The sequence below is a fragment of the Rutilus rutilus genome, assembly GCF_951802725.1.
Source record: "Rutilus rutilus genome assembly, chromosome: 7".
Lineage (NCBI taxonomy): Eukaryota > Metazoa > Chordata > Actinopteri > Cypriniformes > Leuciscidae > Rutilus > Rutilus rutilus.
Window position 1 is genome coordinate 22,046,497 of NC_140221.1, and position 18,811 is coordinate 22,065,307.

The following is an 18,811-nucleotide window of genomic DNA, read 5'->3' on the forward strand; positions in this document are numbered from 1 at the left end:
AACTATCTGGTACAATTTCAAATTTATTCCAAGGGTGGGGGAGTTTGGGTGTGGGTTCACACACTCACGTGAGAGCGAGTCCTGGGACCAAGTAGCTGTTCGGGGTCTGATATAGGGAATGAATCTGATTGGTCAGCAGAGTGAAGGGAAGAGCATGATAAGGATGGAACAGCCTTTGAGTCATCATATGCAAATGAGCAGCGAGCATTAAAACTCAGAACCAAGGGGGCAGAGTTTACGATCGCTTCACAGCATGGAGACAACAGACTTGTGAAAAGACGGCTAGAGGTGACGGATGAAGGCAATTAAAACACTTACCGAGGACGCGGACGCAGACCTAAAGGTGAGTGTGTCACCGGTGACTATGAACTACAGGATGGCAGCTGCTCTTCCTTTCAGATGAATAGACCCATGTGGTGGATCTTCCACAGGTGTGATCATCTCTCAAGATTTGGAAAGAATTTCTGCAGGAGAACCTTTTGGAAACACAAATAAATCTAACAATTTAGACCATCTGAACTGATAATAATGTAGTTAAAGAAACATATATGGAAACTATTCTTTACAGTTTTTGTAACATGTAACATTTCTAATTCTAATGTTTCTAAAAAAGAATGTTCAATCTTTAGATAAACTAAACAATAGATCATAGAAAATGTCAGAAATAGTAGTTGTGAATGTTCAGTGGATTTCCAAAGTGGAAGTGTTTCATCAATCTTGCCCTCTAGACAGGATATCATCGTATACTGTAAGTTCATTATTGAGACACTACAGTATAGATGATGTACTACCCAGGGGGGTCAACATGCCTCCGACAGTTTCCTGGACCCACAAACACTTTGACAGAGAGTGGCGATTAAACCGTTACCATTACTGAGTTTAGTAATGGTAAGGGTTCTATTGCCTTCTCTCAAAAATCATCTGGATATGAGTGGAAAAAGCACGCGTCAAGTGAACTTCAGAGCAACGGATGATGCGGTCAAAACCAGACGAGTGAACGGATGGATAAAAAGACCAGAAAAACAAATGCTAAATGGATTAAATATACTAATGCAATTCTGATCCATTCCATCCATTCAACTTGTATATTCAACGCCTTATAGTGTGTTATATGAGACTGTCGTTGTGTGTCATTTCAATAAATATCATTGAAGGTTGAATAAAATGTTCTGCTTGTTTCATTTTATTAATGTCAATTGTGTTTACAAAGCCCTTCATAATCCACTTTTGGCTATCACTTTTACACAGAGTCTGTAAAGGTGGCATATTGTTGGTAAAATGCTTACACTTAAAAAAATTAAATAAAAAGTTTCTTTATTGGCATCTATGGTTCAATTAAGAACATCCATGGAAACTTTCTATTGCACCTTATACTGGAAAAAAGGTTCTTTAGGTTAAAAATATATATTTTTACACCAAGAAAAAATAAAAAGTTGTTTTAACTGTTCATTGACAGTTTTTGGGGAACCAAAAATGGTTCTTCTATTGCATCACTGCAAAAACAAAAAAACTTTTTTACAAATAAACAAAAAAATCTTTAAAAAAGCAATATACACTAATGTTCAAAACTTTGGGATCAGTATGATGTTTTTTTAGTTACCCCTATTCAGCAATGATGCATTAAATTGATCAAAAAGTGACAGTAAAGATATTTATAATTTTTCACAAGATTTGTATTTCAAATAAATGCTGTTCTTTTGAACTTTCTAGTCATCAAAGAATACTTATCAAAAAAAATTATCATTGTTTCCTCAAAAATATTAAGCAGCACAACTGTTCTCAATATTGATAATAATAAAAAAATAAAAAAATGTTTCTTGAGCAGCAAATCAGCATATTAGAATGATTTCTGAAGGATCATGTGACACTGAAGACTGGAGTAATGATGCTGAAAATTCAGCTTTGCAATCACAGGAAATTACATTTTAAACTATATTCAAATAGAAAACAGCCATTTAAATTGTAATAATATTTCACAATATTGCTGTTTTACTGTATTTTGAACAAATAAATGCAGCCTTGGCGAGCATAAGAGACTTTTTTCAAAAAGCATTTACAAAAAAAGATCAAACCTTTGAATGGCAGTGTATCATAATAAAACAAATGAGATTTACACAATTAAATGTGTTCAGTGAATGAATGAGATTATTCCATCAACTCCGTATCTGTAGGTCATAATATTGGTGTATATGTTTGTCTTCCTGCTGTAAAAGCATTGACTTCTGCTGGCTGTAGATAAAGTGACCATAACACAGGAAGTCCAGCAACATGAGAACTTTATTGCCTATTCTTTATTACTCAAAACATTTAACACTGACTAAAATTGATGCATGAATTTACTCAACTGATGAAAAATGTAATATCACATACATAGCTTTAAATAATTGAAAACAGTTCCACTTTGCTGCAGTAAGTAGCATGTACAGCCACAGACGAGCAGCCCCGGCTCCAGTCCCACCCCAACGATCCAGCCCCCTCTCACGGTCCTGTGGCCCAGCTGAAGCCAGGCCTGCAGATGAGTGATTTCAAGCCAGTGTAATGGTCTTACGTAAGACCTTCAGTTAAACAGCAAGACTCCACCACAGATAACAGCCTGACCACACTGAAGACAATGAATAATGATGAATAAAAAAAACAAGGTCAGCCCTTGCTTCCAGAAAATAAAAAGTGAAGAGAGAAAGTGAACCTGTTCTGACCCTCAAAGCAGAACTATGTGATTCTATACTTTTGCAATTTATGAATATAAAGACATTTTTATAAGTCAAAAGCAGCAAGATATGTAACCAGCACAGGCAGCTGTGATACTACAATTTTGCTATTGAAATTGTAACTGAAATAATTAAGAAAACCATGTAATGTGGCTTTGATAAACTTGCATTTCAGTTTAGAGAAATGAGGGGGGTCTGTTGAGATCAACCTCACATTATAACCCAAAATATAACGGATTTTCAGTTCAAGTCCATTTCTTCACTTTTAAATCACTTTTCATGTTTCCGTATCCCTCTGTATGCATCAGGCTCTGACCTTCGTCGTCTGAACTGTGAACCTCACTTCTGCAGCTTCGCCGAGATTTTTAAACGCACATTACGCAAGAAAATCTTCATTAGGTCATTTTCAGCTTCCTGGGTTATTCTGGTTATCAACTGACCTCCAGGACCAATAACCATTTTCTGCAAGAAAGAAAGAATAAAAGGTTTCACTTTATAATGTAGAATAATAATGTTACCATTTCTTCAGCTAGAGAGAAACCGTATTTGTTTTAACAACAATTCCACAAAATGTCTACCACAAAACTACGGCTCCCTGATGGTAAAAACAGCAGCATGGGAAACTAGCCTTTTTCCCCCAGAAAACACAGAAGGAATGAGAGAGCTCACCATATGAGTGTCTTTCTTCACGTATAGTTTGATGGATATGTCGAGTACCCCATCCTCAGACTCCTTCCAGATTTCAATTTGCTGTAAAAAGACCAAAATAACATTCCAGCAAACATGAAATAATACAAAAATGTCAATTCATATTTTGAGAAGTAGAAACCATTCTGGAGGATGGACTGATGGACAGAACGATATATGGCTAAGTTTTGTGAAGAAATTCCCAATTTATAAATAATGAGAATCATACTGGTGTTAAAATAGATACTGATCCAGTTTCAATGATTTGGAATGTTCTCCTGAGCATTTATGTGTTTTCTAACAGGAGAACAACAAATTAATGATGAAAAAACAGACCAGGGGTCTCATTTATAAAACTGTGCGTAGGAACCTTACTAAAAGTGTACGTGCGCCCGAAAGTCAAAAATGGCGTACGCAAAAAAATATTCAGACTTATAAAACCGTTCGTACGCCAGAACCTGTGCAGAATTCACTTTATAAATCCCAGTCAGCGGAAGATTGTGCGCACATGCGTCTCTACCCCGAAATAACCATATATGGAGTTTACAACGCCTAGTTTTACTATGCAGATCCTCATCTGCATATCATTTGCATGTGATTATTCATCCACGTGATAACGTTTAACGGTACAAGACACATTACATTAATAAAAATCATGTAGTTGCCTATCCTTGCCTTGTTTTTGAATACATAAATCAAATAGTGTAAAATACATTTCAGAGAAAGTTTTTCTCAATCTTTTCCACTGGCCGAATTGTATTTTTAATTGATTTATATTTTTAATGGAAACAGATAGGCCTTGGGCATTATTTGCACGAAACTATTTTCTCAGACAATCTGGTATTATCATGATAAGCAATTATCTCTGTGGTTAAAACATTAAAACACAGCATGCCACAGGAAAAGTGTTCAAAAACATTGCATCCACAACAAATATTTCTATTGACTGAATAGGCTATAAAAAAAATGTGTAACTCTCACTAATGATTTCATGTTTAAGTGTGTAACTCCATTAATTTGAATGGCATATTTAATCTAAATGTTTATATCAGAAGTAAAACATAGTTTAAATCATTATTTTATTTATTTAAACTGTTATATGCGTCAGTTTCACTAAACGGCCCAACGCGCTCGCTGGCGCGGACATTTAAGAAGGGATGGATATTTGCTTCAAGTGACAGGCTTGGTGATTGAAATTATATTTTGTATTATCTTTATGTATATGTTTAATTTTCTTTAGATTTTCTGTCTAAAAGTGACCAAAAAGACATTTAACTCCAGCTCACCATCGGTGTCGCCAAACTGCTCCATCTCCAAAACGTTTGTTTGCATGGGTCAGAGTTTGCGTGCAGGTGCGCAAATTTTCCCGTCAAGTTTGTTTTTATAAATCACAACTTGTGCGTCGGAAGTGTCGTACGCCTCTTTCAGGGCCTGTTTTATGCATACGCAACAGTTATAAATGAGGCCCCAGAACAAGAAAATCAGTAATGAACAAATACGACTACATTTTACTATATTTCAGCACAAGTACTCCAGTCTTCAGTCACATGATCCTTCAGAAATCATTCTAATAATATGCTGATTTGGTGCTCATTTCATATTACATTTCTTCAAAAATACACTAATGATATTTCACTGTATGTCTGATTAAATAAATGCAGCATTTGAACAACTTATGAACAGAAGTGTATATTCCACAAATCATAACCCACCTGCGACATAGTGTACGGCACCTCCTTAGGGAGATACTGTAGTAGTTTCTCTCTGATGGTGTTATTGCACACCTCCTCCGGACCCTGATCGGTCAGTACTTCGCTGTGGTACTGCCACTGGCCAGGCTTTGCACCTTTGAACAGGTACCTCTGTTGCACAAATGTTCAAACACAGGCAAATGAAGGCTGAGAATTGCTTGAGATTAAAATGTCAGTTTTTGGTTTTAAAGCAAATGTCATTTTCTAGTAGTCTCAAATGTGTTCTCTAACCTTTAATGTTTCCACATCTTCTCTGTCAAGAGAATTTAACATGAACACGTCCTTAAAATGTGGCCACCCCCTGCGGCTCCTCAGGGCCTTCAGCGTCTCTTGGCTCAGTCTGTCTTTGTCCTGACCCTCCTGAGACACCCCGTCCTGCGTGCTCTCAGAAAGAGTTTTTTCAGCGTGTCTGCTGCGGGGTTCAGCTGCTAATTTCACACATTGTTTCACTGCGCCACGGATCTTAATCTTCTTTCCATTCACCACCCCCTCAGTCAGCTGTGCCGTGATGTCTAGCAGCAGCGTTTTGTTCTTCAGAAGGTCCACCTGTGCATAAAGAGTCGATGCTTTGCTTTATCATCTATTTTAAAGCCCCTCTAAGTGCACCAGCCCAGATGTAAATCATTCATTGAGTGTGATAGTGACATTCATTTCTGTAATAGCAATTGCAGCGATACAACCCCCCTCTCTCTGTCAGACGAGAGATGGGACATCCAGAAAAACAAAGCGGTGGTAATTTCCTCCACAAATTAATCCTACGGTCAAGACTGGGAGAGATCAATACAAAATGACATAGCTAATACCTTATTGAGGACAAGGATGGCAGGGACATCAGAATTCAGGGCCAGACACTTCAGCACCTCATAGTCCAGCTTACTGCGGGTCCATTTATCAGACATGTCAACTAACACCACCACTGCAAATACAAAGGAGAAATGGAGAAAAAGAAGATGCAGCACATGAGTCATAATCCAGTGGATCTCAAATCTTTTTTCCTCCGAGGCCCGTCTTCATCCAAGACTATATTCAAAGGCCCTCCTATCTAAGCTGAAATTGACCTTTTTTAGCATTTTAATAAACATTATGTTAAAATTACAAAATGTACAAAAATGTTTATTCGAATGCACCTCTCATACAGATTACATAAGCAGAGAGTATTTGTTTTAGATTTGAATTGATTTGTTTAAAAGTAGACATTTCTATAGATATATTTATCATGTCTGTGAGTAGCATACGCTGAGTTTCGGTTCATTTTTGTGACGCACTCCAGTTCACGGAAACCGAGACGGCAGAAAGCACATCCTGTTTGTTTTCTTTATTTTACAAAGCACATCGGTTTGTTATTGTGGGTGTATTTCGAATGATTTATTACTCTTATCTGAAAGACCATAAATGACTGAGTATTTTAAGTTGTTTCTGCTGTTATCAGGAAAAAACGCAAGTGATCGTGCCGGCTAATACTTTAGCTTCCACACTCCGCACAAACACTTGGATAGGCGCCTAAAGGTGATGATACACGTGGCAACTTTTTGGGCAATGTTGCCATCAAGTGAGACACAGGGCCCACGACCGATCTAAAGTATCCAGATACTTGTTGCCCATTCTCAATGGGAAAGTGCCCAAGCAACATTGCTCAAAAAAGTTGCCCTGTGTATCATCACCTTAATAATAGTGCAAATTTAACAAGGTTAACGTTAGAGCAAGCAGCTAAGTAAAGTTGCTACTACTTACATGTTTCAAATGATAAGCCATATTTGAGGTCGATGGATGAAAGGCGAACGTTTAGATTTCCTGCCCGGCATACTGTAATTACCACATAACGATATGTCAGTCCCTCGCGGACTGAGTGAATTTCCACGTGAGTGAGTTTGTTTTTTCTGCGACTAACCGACAAATACAATTTTGGTTGACTACGTTTAGTTGACTACTAGAGGTCAGCCCTAATAACAACATGACATTACCATCACACAAAGATGGATACTGACTTTGTGTCTTTTTTTTTTTTACAGACTAAGAAATAAACAAACCAAGTTTTTGCTACCTAGATCGGCTTCTTGTAGTGACTCAAAAGGATCCACTAGGAGCGATTTCTCCAGCTGGTGTCTGTTAAACACATAACAAAACAATCAAGATTAGTTTCTGAGTAGATGTCTGCATATTAAACTGGGACAGGAGAAAGTATTTATAACATGCAAACAATTATACACTTCACCTAATGTTATTAAGAAACTGCTCTACTACATACTCACTTTTTAGCCTTTATTGGTGTGGTGAGGCCAGGGGTATCCAACAGAATCTGATAAAAAGACGGTCAGAAAATGCTAATCAAACATAGGATATTTCCTAAACAGACTAGACTTTTATTTGGACATTTAGCATGGGCTAGAAGAGGTACTTACGATTTGTGTGTCATCCTCTGTCAGGACGCCGACAGCACGTGCTCTTGTTGTGTGCACTTTCTCAGAAACCGCAAACAACTGTAAGAAAATAGTGTTCAAACAGTTAAGACAAAAAACATAAGTTCTTAAAGGGATAGTTGTTTATGGTTTTCCATATAGTATAATGTCACCTTCCGACCCAGCAACTGATTGGTCAGTGTGGATTTCCCTGCATTCGGTGAGCCCACTATTGCCACTTTAAGAGATTTGGCATTTTCAGGTTGATCAGGTTCCTTTAGTAATAAGGAAATTTGATGACCTGAGAGCAGAAAATACACACACACACACACAAAATTAGTTTAACGACTAGACTATAACATCATAAAAATTCGTTAAGATAAGATTCAAAGAACTGTTTTTTCCACACGTTATCTCTAAAACAACAGTCTTGAAGCTTTGAGAAGGGCTGAAGATATTCTTACCGCTGTCCGATGAAACCGAGACAGGGTGATGACCGAGAACCTCATCGGACACAGCCGGTCTCCCCTTCTGCAATCTGTCCAAAAAAGCATCCGAAGACACCAAACTGGCCGGAGTACAGTGAAAGAGACATGTCCTTACTGTATGTGGACGAAAAACCGAGCAACCTGTGAAGTGAACAAATAAAGGACAAGCGACAGGTAAAATGAAAGCTATTACATGGCTGAAGTTATTGTTTTTCTATGACTTTTGTTTTATTTCTGGTGGCGAATAAAACTAAAAACAACCAGTTTGACTTCTAGCATATTCTTCAAAAAAACAGCTCGTCGATACGAGATACAAGTACAGTAAACATACTGTGTATAATCTGCAAATCACCTGATACTCGCAGATACAGTGGCGCTTGTTCTGGAGCTGCTGTCAGTTTGCGGATCGTTGAAAATAGCAGAGATCTGCGTACAAACGTCTCGCAAAGCCGTAAGGTCATTTCTGAAATCCGTTTCCACTGCACAAGTGGATACTTTCAAAACGTTTTGCTAATGTTAACCCTTGGGTAAGGTTATTCTACTCTCCATTTTTATTTACACATGTGTTCAGGGCGCAGACATGTTGCTTCTATCGCGTGAACTGGAGTGATGAATCTTATTACACACTACTGCCATCTACTGTTCAGGCGCCGCGACGAACGCGCGACTGCCTATAGTCTTCATTAATTATTAATATTTTAATATATAGACCGCAACAGCTTATGTTAATAAAAAGCAAGAACCTTTGCTATCATTTCAGCTTGTTAAAGAAGAAGGACTATAGCGTGTAGGATGGCTGAATATTTTAATATTTACTTTGACAGACAGCTTGGAATTAAAAAGATTGAGAATCACTGTTCTAGAAAGAGACATAAAAGGATAAAAGGAGCCTATTAGGACCAGAGAGCTGAGAATATGATCCCCAATCAGAGCAGCTGATCTTGTTTTCATCCGCTCAGGTAAAATCAGAGAGAACAGATGTGTTTTTCCATCTCCCATCAAAAGCCAGTCCACCAGGAGTAGCGCAGAGCGGAAAAATGCTTCCACTGGGGAGACGAAAGGATATCAGTTGGTTCACAATCTGTCAGCATATTATCTCAGAGAAAACTTGCAAAACCCAACACATTCAGGATGCAAGGAAAATTAGGGATTTGACTGAAGTAGAGAAAAAGCCACATTAAATGAACAGACACAAATATATCAGATACAATCACATACAACACATGCACCTTTCACCTAAACAAGACCTCTTCTCAGATGGATTTGGTCTGCCTTTATTTACAGACCAGGAGAAATGGCACATTGTCTCCTTAACAGATCATTTGCGAATATGGGTAGAGCCAGACTACATGTAAGCACTAGCAGAAATTATAGCCGTATAGATAAATGCTAATCCAACATTTATTCTGTGATATTTGTATTTTAAAGCACTAATTAGGTATTCGTTAATTACAAATGAATGTCATAGAGACATTTTGCAGGACCTTTAAAAATCTTTGGTGCCATAATTAGGTAGGCCTACTATAATTGCTGTATGAGATAACATAACCCAGTTTTATGGGATAACGACTATTTTACGAGGTGGTAATTTCATTTGAATTCATATGATTTGAAATGTACGATTGCATGAAGGTCCACCCCTAAACAAACTGTCACTGGGGCATAAGCATAGCGTATGAAACGAATTAGCCACCAATTCGCCAAAACGTTAAATAGTTACAAATTGCTATGAGATTGTGTTGAATAACTAGGAAAACTGGGACCTTTGTTCTCACATTAGTTGAACCTTCTCGCAAGCTTTTCTTTTAGCACAAGGAAACATTGCAGTATTTCACTGCAATTCCTTCTATTTTAACAAGATGTCCAGTCATTGCTGAAGAAATGCAGTCCCCATCATTCTTCACTATAGGTTTTTTCAAGATGTGGCCATGCGTTACATTCACAACACACACATCATCTGTCATTTTGAGGTCTCATGCAACCATAAAATCTTTTTCCACTTCACAACTAGGTCACCATTAGCTAACTCTATAGACATGCTTCCACATGGAACTTTTTGAGTAATAACTCCTTTACCACCCATTACAGCCTATAGTGCTATTATGTATACCGTAACTTGGACACATAAATACTATATATGGCATTGCTGTTCTCTTCTCTTAAAATATTCCTTGTTTGCATGAGCTTTGTGAGATGACCTTTTCTGGCCAGTGTCATGTGGGATTTTATGTGTCTTTGTCTTCCTGGAAACTGAATCCTGGTAATTTACCCCTAAATTCTTAGTCTTCATTTTCACATAAGTCTTATGACCATCTGAATATTCATCCTTTAACTATCCAGAAAAGAACAGAGCCTCTGAGGAACAAGGGCTGAATACGTTAAACACACAAGTCACATTAAAATCATTAAAATGTCACAAAACAAAAAACTCGTTGTAAGATTTGTAAATGTGCAGGTTTTGGTCTTGGCTTGGAATCATTTAAAATGGTTAAACAAATAAGAGAAGTTGACTATAACGATAATAGTTCTGACAGGTCTTGTACGTATATTTCAGTAGGTCTCTCCTCGTCTTTTGCAGTGGAGACACATACACACACTCACACACACACACACACACACACTAAGATAAATATGTCCTGCAGTTACAGCACAGCACTACGACCTTTCTGCAGGCAAAGAGGAAAAACAAAGCTGCAGAGATGTTGAGTATACGACAGGCGTATAACAGGAGCTGGCCGAGCCGTGCTGGGTAGCTGCTACTCAGGCACAGACTTGCTCAGCCATTACACATGATTGCAGCACAGCACACAAAGAAACGCAGCTGGGGCATCCTCTGTCACATCCTCATCAAAACGCTTTCGTGAGAATCATTTTAAAAAGCACCCAGAGGTCATATTTTCCAGCCCTGATTCTAAGTTCACTCTCTGACTGGAGCGGGAGAGAGAAAGACGGAGAAAGTAAGAGGAGGGAGAAAAATCATACTCTATCAGGATTTCGCAATCAATACAACTTGTCTGTGAAGTGGATCAATAATGCATCTCCTTTGAAACAGTCAATCACGTCAGAGTTGGGCATAAAAAGCATAATTAGGACCACCGTTCCTTAAACATCCTGCCTTGAAGTCTTTCAGGGCCAAAGAAAGACACCATCCTGTGTCATTAACGTTGTATTATTGTGTGATGAAGCACACTGCTGAGCACTTCCCCTCAGCTGCCTGAGGCTCTGTGGGTGGAAAAAATGACTTTTCTACTGGTCTAGGATCAGCCATCATAACCTTAATAATTGAGCTTCAAGCTCAAGATTTCTATATTTCATTATTCCTGTGCACATAATGGCTATTTCTTTTGAGAAAGCCTTGTGACCCTGAAATGATTTCCGAGCATGTTCAATGGCCTAGTCTGAACCAGTGTTTTCTTATTTCTAAATGGCAAAGATGAGAATAATTAGTCTTGATCACCACACAGTTCTGCCTACTATGAATCACACAATTCTGAAAAATGAAAAGTTTCTGAGAGGATGTGCGTTTAAAAGCATAAACATCATTATTCATTCTATCAAATACTGTTTTAAAACGGCAGTGGTCACTACATATGTTGTCTGATGGTGCCGCTGGCTGCTTGAAGGACCACACATTGAGTGTTCAAAATGTATGACTTTTAACAAGTGGAACCAGAAAAGTAGGGAAGGAGGGAAATTCAGTTCCTTCCTGTTACAAACCTACGTAACAATGTAACAGATGTGCATAATGCCAGCCTATGGTCTTCATTGGCTGACAACGAACAACACCTATTTTGACCCGCCTTCAAAAACTGTAGTAGCTGAGGCCTGGAAGAGTTTGGTTCGTATTGTTGACATGTCGAGAGGAGTTTTCAGCACTGCGAATCTGCTTTGCATGCGCTTCAAAAGGATGTGGACTTGATTTTTTGGAATTGGAATTTATACTGAAAAAACTACGCCATCATTCGTATCACTGTGTATCAGGCATTTAATTTCCGACACACACTATAAGCGGTAGACCAATCACAACAGACTGGGCCATCTGACCACCAATCAGAACAGAGCAGGCTCTCGGAAAGGGGGGGATTAGAGAGACTGAATCTTTGAACAAACCGTTTTCAGACACTGTAAGAAAAGAGGTGATGTGCAGTGTATATTATGAAAAAATTAAAGTGATATTTTACCTATTGTCGAAGACCTTGGAATATTGAAGACCGAAGAAAAATATTGGCTGATGACTGATATGATACATATATTGTGCATCCTGCCTAAGGAAAACTTGACATAATGAACATGAAATAATATCTCAGATATCTCAAACCTTAAAAGAAGTAAAGTGGGAAGCAATGAGTCTGTTCAGGATCAAGGAAGGAATTACTGAAGACAGACTGAGTGTTTTAATTCAGTCTGAGGGATGACTTCCCGAAAAGGTATAAATATCATTCCTCCGATCCTATAAGCTGTTTTAGGTGTCAGCATACAGGACATGTAGCAGGAGTGTGCAGATGGAAAATGAGATGTGAAAAATGTGATGGGGAGAGCATTTTAAATGTCAAGTGACTGATGGGCTCCACTGTTGTAACTGAGCTGCTTTCCATAGTGCAGCGTGTATGGAGGATGTCAAGTATAATCGAAACAAGCATATTAGGACGTGCATAAATATATGGCAAGCTGAAAGTTTGATGTGTGGAGGCATTGTTGGAATGTGGGAACAGAAATGGCGTGAGACATATTTTGACAGGGGTTGTGTGGGATGGAGTCAGAGGCTCTATCTATCTATCTATCTATCTATCTATCTATCTATCTATCTATCTATCTATCTATCTATCTATCTATCTATCTATCTATCTATCTATCTATCTATATATTTATTTATATATATATATATATATATATATATATATATATATATATATATATATATATATATATATATATATTAGCCAGTAGAGTACGTGCTGGCCTGGGACACAAAGGGTTAATTCTTCACATAGGGTGTATGAAAGTGGACATTTATGAGGAAAGAGTTCAATTTACTGCATTTTAAAGGGGGAAGGTAAAGAATATAAGGGGAGATGTAGGGAAAATTTATTAGGATCAGGTTGCTAGTGCGTTTCATGTTTAGGCTTGTCTGTCAAAATACAGTTTTAATAGTTTTTCTTGTCGTCTAATGTGGATCCTTCGTTTTAACACACAAATGTGATACTTTACACCTATGAATTGTGTTTATACTCAGATTGCATATTAGACCGGTAGGTGACGATATACACCCTCCGCTTGCGTTTCAGCAAAAATCAACAAAAGAAGAAGAAGAAGGCTTCCGGCAAAATGGCGACCGGAGTGCAATTGTCGTGTTGAGTTCTAGCAAGTGTCAATTTTTATTTATTTCCCACAGCTATTTTCTCAATTATAGGACGTTTAAGCACAGTTTTTTTTTTTTTTTTTTTAGATTGAAAGTCTTTGAAATATCATGGACTATTTGGTAATAGCCTACGAGTCCGGTAATGTATGAGGTTTCAAGTGCAACTGTCAAACTCAGAGCGTGTCTCTGAATCGTTTAATTCAGAGCGCTTTGTAATTATGATTACATTGTCATAAAAAATAGCCTACGTAATTAAATTTGCGAACAAATAACACATCTGACGGGTTTACATCTGTCTGGCTGCAGCACATCAGTGTATAAGGAGCGTTGTATATATTGTTATTATATATATAAAGCACTTGATATTTACTTTACAATTTTTTTTATTTTCTAGTGGGAAAATGCAGTTGTCCCCCCGTCTACCAAAAAGTCTTCCAAGTTTTGCTAAGAATGTTTTTTTGCATTATTCTTTTTTTTTCGGTGAAACTTTATTTTGTATCGTATTTATTGTGTTGCTATATGTAAATAGTCTGTATTTGTGATAGGGATGTTCTCTTTTTACATCATATAGGAACAAAATTGACACCAGTGGGCATATTTTAATGTTAATTGTACCACAAGGGTAAACTTACTAAAGTAAGTGAGAATATGCTAGAATAAAAACTGTTAAGAAAAAGTGTTTGTGTTGCTTCTAGCAAAGCATGAACTGAGTGTTTGGTTGTTATTCTACTTGTAAATAGATCATTGAAAACCATCAAGGTAAATCTTTTAGTTAATGAAATGGGTTAATCCCTCCTTAGAAAATATGATTATTGACTTGTTGTCATTATGTATTTCAAGCTATTATTTCTGATAGAGCTAAAGATTATGTAACTGGATGAACTAATGCAATTACTAAAATATAATTTGTCACTTTTCTGTCTCAGAGAGTAATTAAAAAAAGAGGATAATAATCTCACAAATGGCATTCACCAAGCTGCACTGAGCTATCATGGGTTTATAGAGAATGATAAATCTTTGCAATCACAGCAACATGAAGCGAGAAGAAAAGAGGCAAACATTAGATAAGACTATCGTGATTTATTGCAAGTAATAAATGCGTAAGACATGATGCTACAAGAATAGGCTACTCAGCTCTGAAGTTAGAGTAAATATGTCATACTCCGATAAGATTCAGGGAAGATTTGTGGGATTGGCTGGAGACAAAAACGCCTTCAAAAACTGCCTTTTGCAGAAATCATTATATTTGGCTGCAGAAATTTTGTAAATGCAATATTTACATTTGTGTGCGAATGTGATTGGTTTTGCCCCTGTGTTCTTTTAAATTGCGTTAAATGTTATCCATGTAAGAAAGAAAATGTTTGGACCACAGTCCACAGCCATTGTCTGTGACGCGAGCGCTGTAGCGCATGCGCCGGAAGTTGCTGCCGCAGACAGCAACACTGATTCGGCAACGCAGACCAACAACACTAGAAAAAAAAAATATTCAAAACACCGAATCCAAATAATGCTAATCCAATACGATGTTCTGCGCAATGTATAATGCTATGATCCACGGAGAGTAAGTACAACATTTGAATGATAACTGTACTGATTTTGTGCACGGTTGCTTAGGCTAGCCTACTATCCATCTTTTCCATCAGGCTTATGAAGCAACAAAGGAGTCAGCTCTCTATTTCATTTAGTGTGGAAGAGATGGTTAATAAGCACTTGGCCTTCTACTTTAGGCCAAAACACGGGATTGACGTCAGTTCTTAAAAAAACAATAGTTAAATAGGCTACACCGAAAATCCGCTTTATGTGAGTTGCATATATTTCAATGTTAATTTGGGGCTACTGAATGCTGAATCCTCATGAATGAATGGATATTTAGCTGCAGTTCTTGTAACTGTGATGTGTTGTATTTCCTCACAAATTGCTCGCAATGTTCTTGTTTTCTCAGCATATATTCAGCATTTCTAAAGCATAGACTGCATTTTTATGGATATACTTGCATGGTGTTGTTTCAGGGCCTTTTAGAAGGCAGACTGCAGACTTCGCATTTGATCCTCTCGGGGGGAAAATGATATAAATGTATGTCCGTGACCTTTGCTGAATATCAAAGGCGTTGTCTCGAAATGTCACCGGGGATTTCTCCGCCGAGAAGCAGTGCGGTATTTGAAGCTGGGGGTTTTGACAGCCGACAGCAGATTGGCTGGTGGGTGGAAAGTTATAAAGCCGCATATCATTAAATGGCTTATTATGGTTTGTGGAGAATTGACTGCGATCCACATGCACATACATGCACGGTTTTTGTGAACGACGCTTGGCCATTTGGATAGCAATGTACAGTTGCTCTGTCATAAATCTCAGTTGTAGTCTAGCCAGATGGAGTCGTTATAAAGCCTTTGAGCGTAAAGAAATTGCATGATTTCACAGGGCACCCATGCAGCAAGTAATAGTCTTTGCTTCATTAAAATTAAACCGAATGCTGAATTTTACTGAATGCACCTGCTTCTTTATAATAGCCTACCAATTGTGTTTGCCTTGAATAGTGCTTTCTGTAAATTAAACCCCCCTGCAACAAGCTTCGTAAAGTCTGCACCACGATGTTTATGATTTAATACGCAATGTTTTGGCTAGATATCTGCTGTTTCAGATGAAAGGGGTCGGCAAGGTAACAAAGGATTGACGTCATGCATCGCATCCGCCCGCATGACTTCCAACTCGAAGTCCCGCCCCTTTTATTTAATGATTGGTCGAACGCGCCGCTAGACGCGTCCTAGTCTAACCGAGAGCCAATCGGAAGAAGGCTTCCGTGTTGATGTAAAATAGTGGGGCGGGGCTAGTTGGCGGAGAAACCAGTGCGATAGACGCTACTGCTCAATCTGAATCTGGTGTTGGTGTCTCCGCGGCTGCCCGTGTTGAATTGGCCACTTTCTGTCGCGGACCAGAGGATCTTTAACCATGCATTTCGGTCTTGTGGATTGGTGCTAAATGATTTCGTCGAATGTCATCCGTAAATAACTGGATCCCGGGGTAAGATTGAAGCTTATATGTGTTGCCGTAATTTATTCTTGAGCATATGTTTTGATCTCCGACCGTGTTGCGTGTTTTCATCAGAGGATTTAATGCAGTCAGCAGACACTTGGCAGCACTGAGCTTTTCCCATCTGTGTAACTGGCAAACAACATGATTCACTGGCATTCCCTGCATTGCATGCTCAGTAGATTATTATTGCATGCAAAAGTTTAGCTTTAACATATTTTGAGGGGTGACCGTTGTGGGGAAAAAAAATAAGTGCAATGTAAAGAGCATCACTGGTTGATCTAATTCTGAAACAATTACTGTTGGTTTTTTATATTCAGGTGGTTTGTGTGTGTGTGTGTGTGTGTGTGTGTGCCATGGACTCTTTCTAACCATTCCTAAAAGCGCAATTATCTAAGGCTAGATAGTGTTTATTTGATTTACGGCTCCGGTATCTTGTGCTCACTCAGTTAAACCCAGAGCTTGACATTAGTTACCCACTGAGTGCAGTTTTATATCATTGCGCTGTCTTCTGTCTGCCCTACATTTTCCAAAGGCTGGATAATTAAATTTCAGACTCATATTTCCAGAGAAACACGGTCTCCTATTCTCAGTACAATTATCGAGCGTGGTGAAGGATCATTTTGACATCTGGGTGTAACGTTTCTCTTCTATCATGAGCCATTATGTGATTTGGCTAAATGAATGGATCACGGGGGCAGTGCTTTCCAATATGCATGCCTACTCATACATAAATACATTTTCACTTGTGCATTTGTCCTTTCTGCAGTCACAAAATCCAGAGTAACTAGTCTCCATTTGCTGTATTTCAGTTTGCTTTAACAGATAGGCTGTTCATTTTTTACATGACTTAAACTGTATGCATATTATTTTTTGGTGACATGCACAGCTAGCTAGCTTGATTTTCTGCTTTTTTTTTTGGAAATATTTTCATTGGCGGAGCCGGAGAAGAAATATATGTGCTTACTGACCATTCTTTATTTGAAACAAATTACTCGACATGAATTAGTTGTTTTTAGTGCTGTTGTATAAAAGCAACATCACACTTGTGGTTTACTACACTTAATATATCTTTTTTTCTGAAGGTGCAATCACCTTACAAAGCAAAGTATGGGATCTAGTTTGTAGAACATAGACCTGCATGACACAAACCTCAACAATGGTGACAATCAACTAATGTGAAAAAGTCAGCAAACAGCAAAACAATAATTCTATAACAGTAACCGCATCATTTATGCATGCTGCAGTGCATGCTGGGAACTGACAAACCCTTAACATTTCAGCGATATTGTTCAATTCTTTGTTTTTGACTAGCTTGGGGATTTTGTTGGTCTAACATGGGATTTTATGTAGTTTCATGTAATACACAATTCTTGGTATTCATGACTTAAAAGATCCGTGCTTATAATAAGAACAACAACGCTTTTGCTCAAGTGATATTGCTTAAATGTCAATATCAACCAGTAAGTAACCTCTGCTAATAACAGTGTGGTCAGTCACAATGTTAAAATATCTCCAGGTGCTTAGTTTTGCAACTCATGGCAACCTGCTGATGCATTTGATAATTAACACATTCCTCTATGAGTGTATTGAGGGCTTATGGCTGCATTCTTCTCTTTAAGTGGTTTATGTTTAATTGACCTTCCTGTGCTAACCAAGTGGTAAACAGAGTGGGAACAGGCTTGATTTCCAGTGTTTGTCTTTAATGTTAGCCATTAATAGTAAGATAGAATCGCTCATTATAGTGAAAATGCCAGACAGACGCGGTAACCTGTTTTTTGTGAATACCATAAATTCATCTCATTCCAGAAAGAGACATGCCTTGCTGCTTTTCTACAGCTGGAGAGGAATGATGAATGGTTTTGATCATGTAATTATCACTGATCATATGTTTTATTAAATAACCTTGTGCTGTGATCAGTGAGTTGTATGTTAAAATTGAAGCATGAGGAAAGTACCAACAATTTGCAGTCATGTGATGCGAGTTCATATTCTGGCTGTTGATTCTTGTCCTTTGCCTGTGAGGCTCAGTGTCGTGTTGTAAATACTGATAGTAATCGCTGAGACAATCTTGTGATTTTGAAGATCAGTTGAATGAGGTCCAAGTGCACAGATTTCTCAGCTGAAGGAGTCAACAGATGACAAATCACAGCGTAAGTGATGGAGAGGAACCCAAGTGGCGGCAGTGAAGATGGAGATGATGAGAATTTATGGGCTGAGTGTGTTAATCTCAACCTGAATGTGGTGGTGATTTGTGTGAGTTCTTTTTAACACATTGATCTGGTGCTATTATTATGCACATCTTATTACAGGAAGCTTTCAGATATGTAGAAATTTTCTGTTTCCCATAATTGTTTTTGTCTATCAAAAGTCCTATTGGCCATTTATGTTTTTT

At 38.0% G+C, this 18,811-nt stretch overlaps 2 protein-coding genes and 1 long non-coding RNA gene across 11 annotated transcripts in view; 2 read left to right on the plus strand and 1 right to left on the minus strand.

Annotated features, from left to right (window-relative positions):
• Positions 1 to 152: 152 nt before the first annotated feature.
• LOC311293999 lies at positions 153 to 1,165 on the plus strand. Its single transcript, XR_014627999.1, has 2 exons — positions 153 to 343; positions 432 to 1,165. It is a non-coding gene; the product is annotated as an uncharacterized lncRNA (long non-coding RNA).
• Positions 1,166 to 2,259: 1,094 nt separating this feature from the next.
• On the minus strand, positions 2,260 to 8,638 carry eral1 (Era-like 12S mitochondrial rRNA chaperone 1). 2 transcript variants are annotated; one of them, XM_084414316.1, is made up of 12 exons: positions 8,383 to 8,638; positions 8,007 to 8,171; positions 7,716 to 7,843; positions 7,546 to 7,623; positions 7,396 to 7,442; positions 7,188 to 7,249; positions 5,950 to 6,062; positions 5,378 to 5,692; positions 5,108 to 5,257; positions 3,378 to 3,458; positions 3,025 to 3,170; positions 2,260 to 2,602 (listed from the first exon to the last, which is right to left on the minus strand). In XM_084414316.1, the coding sequence occupies exons 1-11, from the start codon at positions 8,489 to 8,491 to the stop codon at positions 3,048 to 3,050; spliced, it is 1,371 nt and encodes a 456-aa protein (XP_084270442.1). In that variant the 5' UTR covers positions 8,492 to 8,638; the 3' UTR covers positions 2,260 to 2,602; positions 3,025 to 3,047. The 2 variants fall into 2 exon arrangements, with proteins under 2 accessions (XP_084270442.1, XP_084270441.1); XM_084414315.1 differs by having other exon boundaries at positions 2,260 to 3,170.
• Positions 8,072 to 18,811, plus strand: part of fam222ba (family with sequence similarity 222 member Ba) — a 64,803-nt gene continuing 54,063 nt past the window's right edge. For 3 of the 8 annotated variants that reach the window (XM_084414311.1, XM_084414307.1, XM_084414312.1), the window contains exon 1: positions 13,362 to 14,950. The gene's annotated coding sequence lies outside the window, so the exon portion shown is untranslated. Of the gene's footprint in view, positions 8,205 to 13,361; positions 14,951 to 15,645; positions 16,408 to 18,811 lie in introns of those variants that run through there. The other 5 variants (XM_084414308.1, XM_084414313.1, XM_084414309.1 and 2 more) reach the window with 4 other exon arrangements.

Excerpts from the sequence above, each read along its gene's own strand:
- eral1 (XM_084414316.1), bottom strand. The coding sequence starts at position 8,491 with ATGACCTTACGGCTTTGCGAGACGTTTGTACGCAGATCTCTGCTATTT. Across the intron at positions 7,250-7,395 it reads ACACCAATAAAGGCTAAAAA|ACACCAGCTGGAGAAATCGC; the intron begins GTGAGTATGTAG and ends TGTGTTTAACAG. Across the intron at positions 3,459-5,107 it reads TGCCGTACACTATGTCGCAG|CAAATTGAAATCTGGAAGGA; the intron begins GTGGGTTATGAT and ends GTCTTTTTACAG.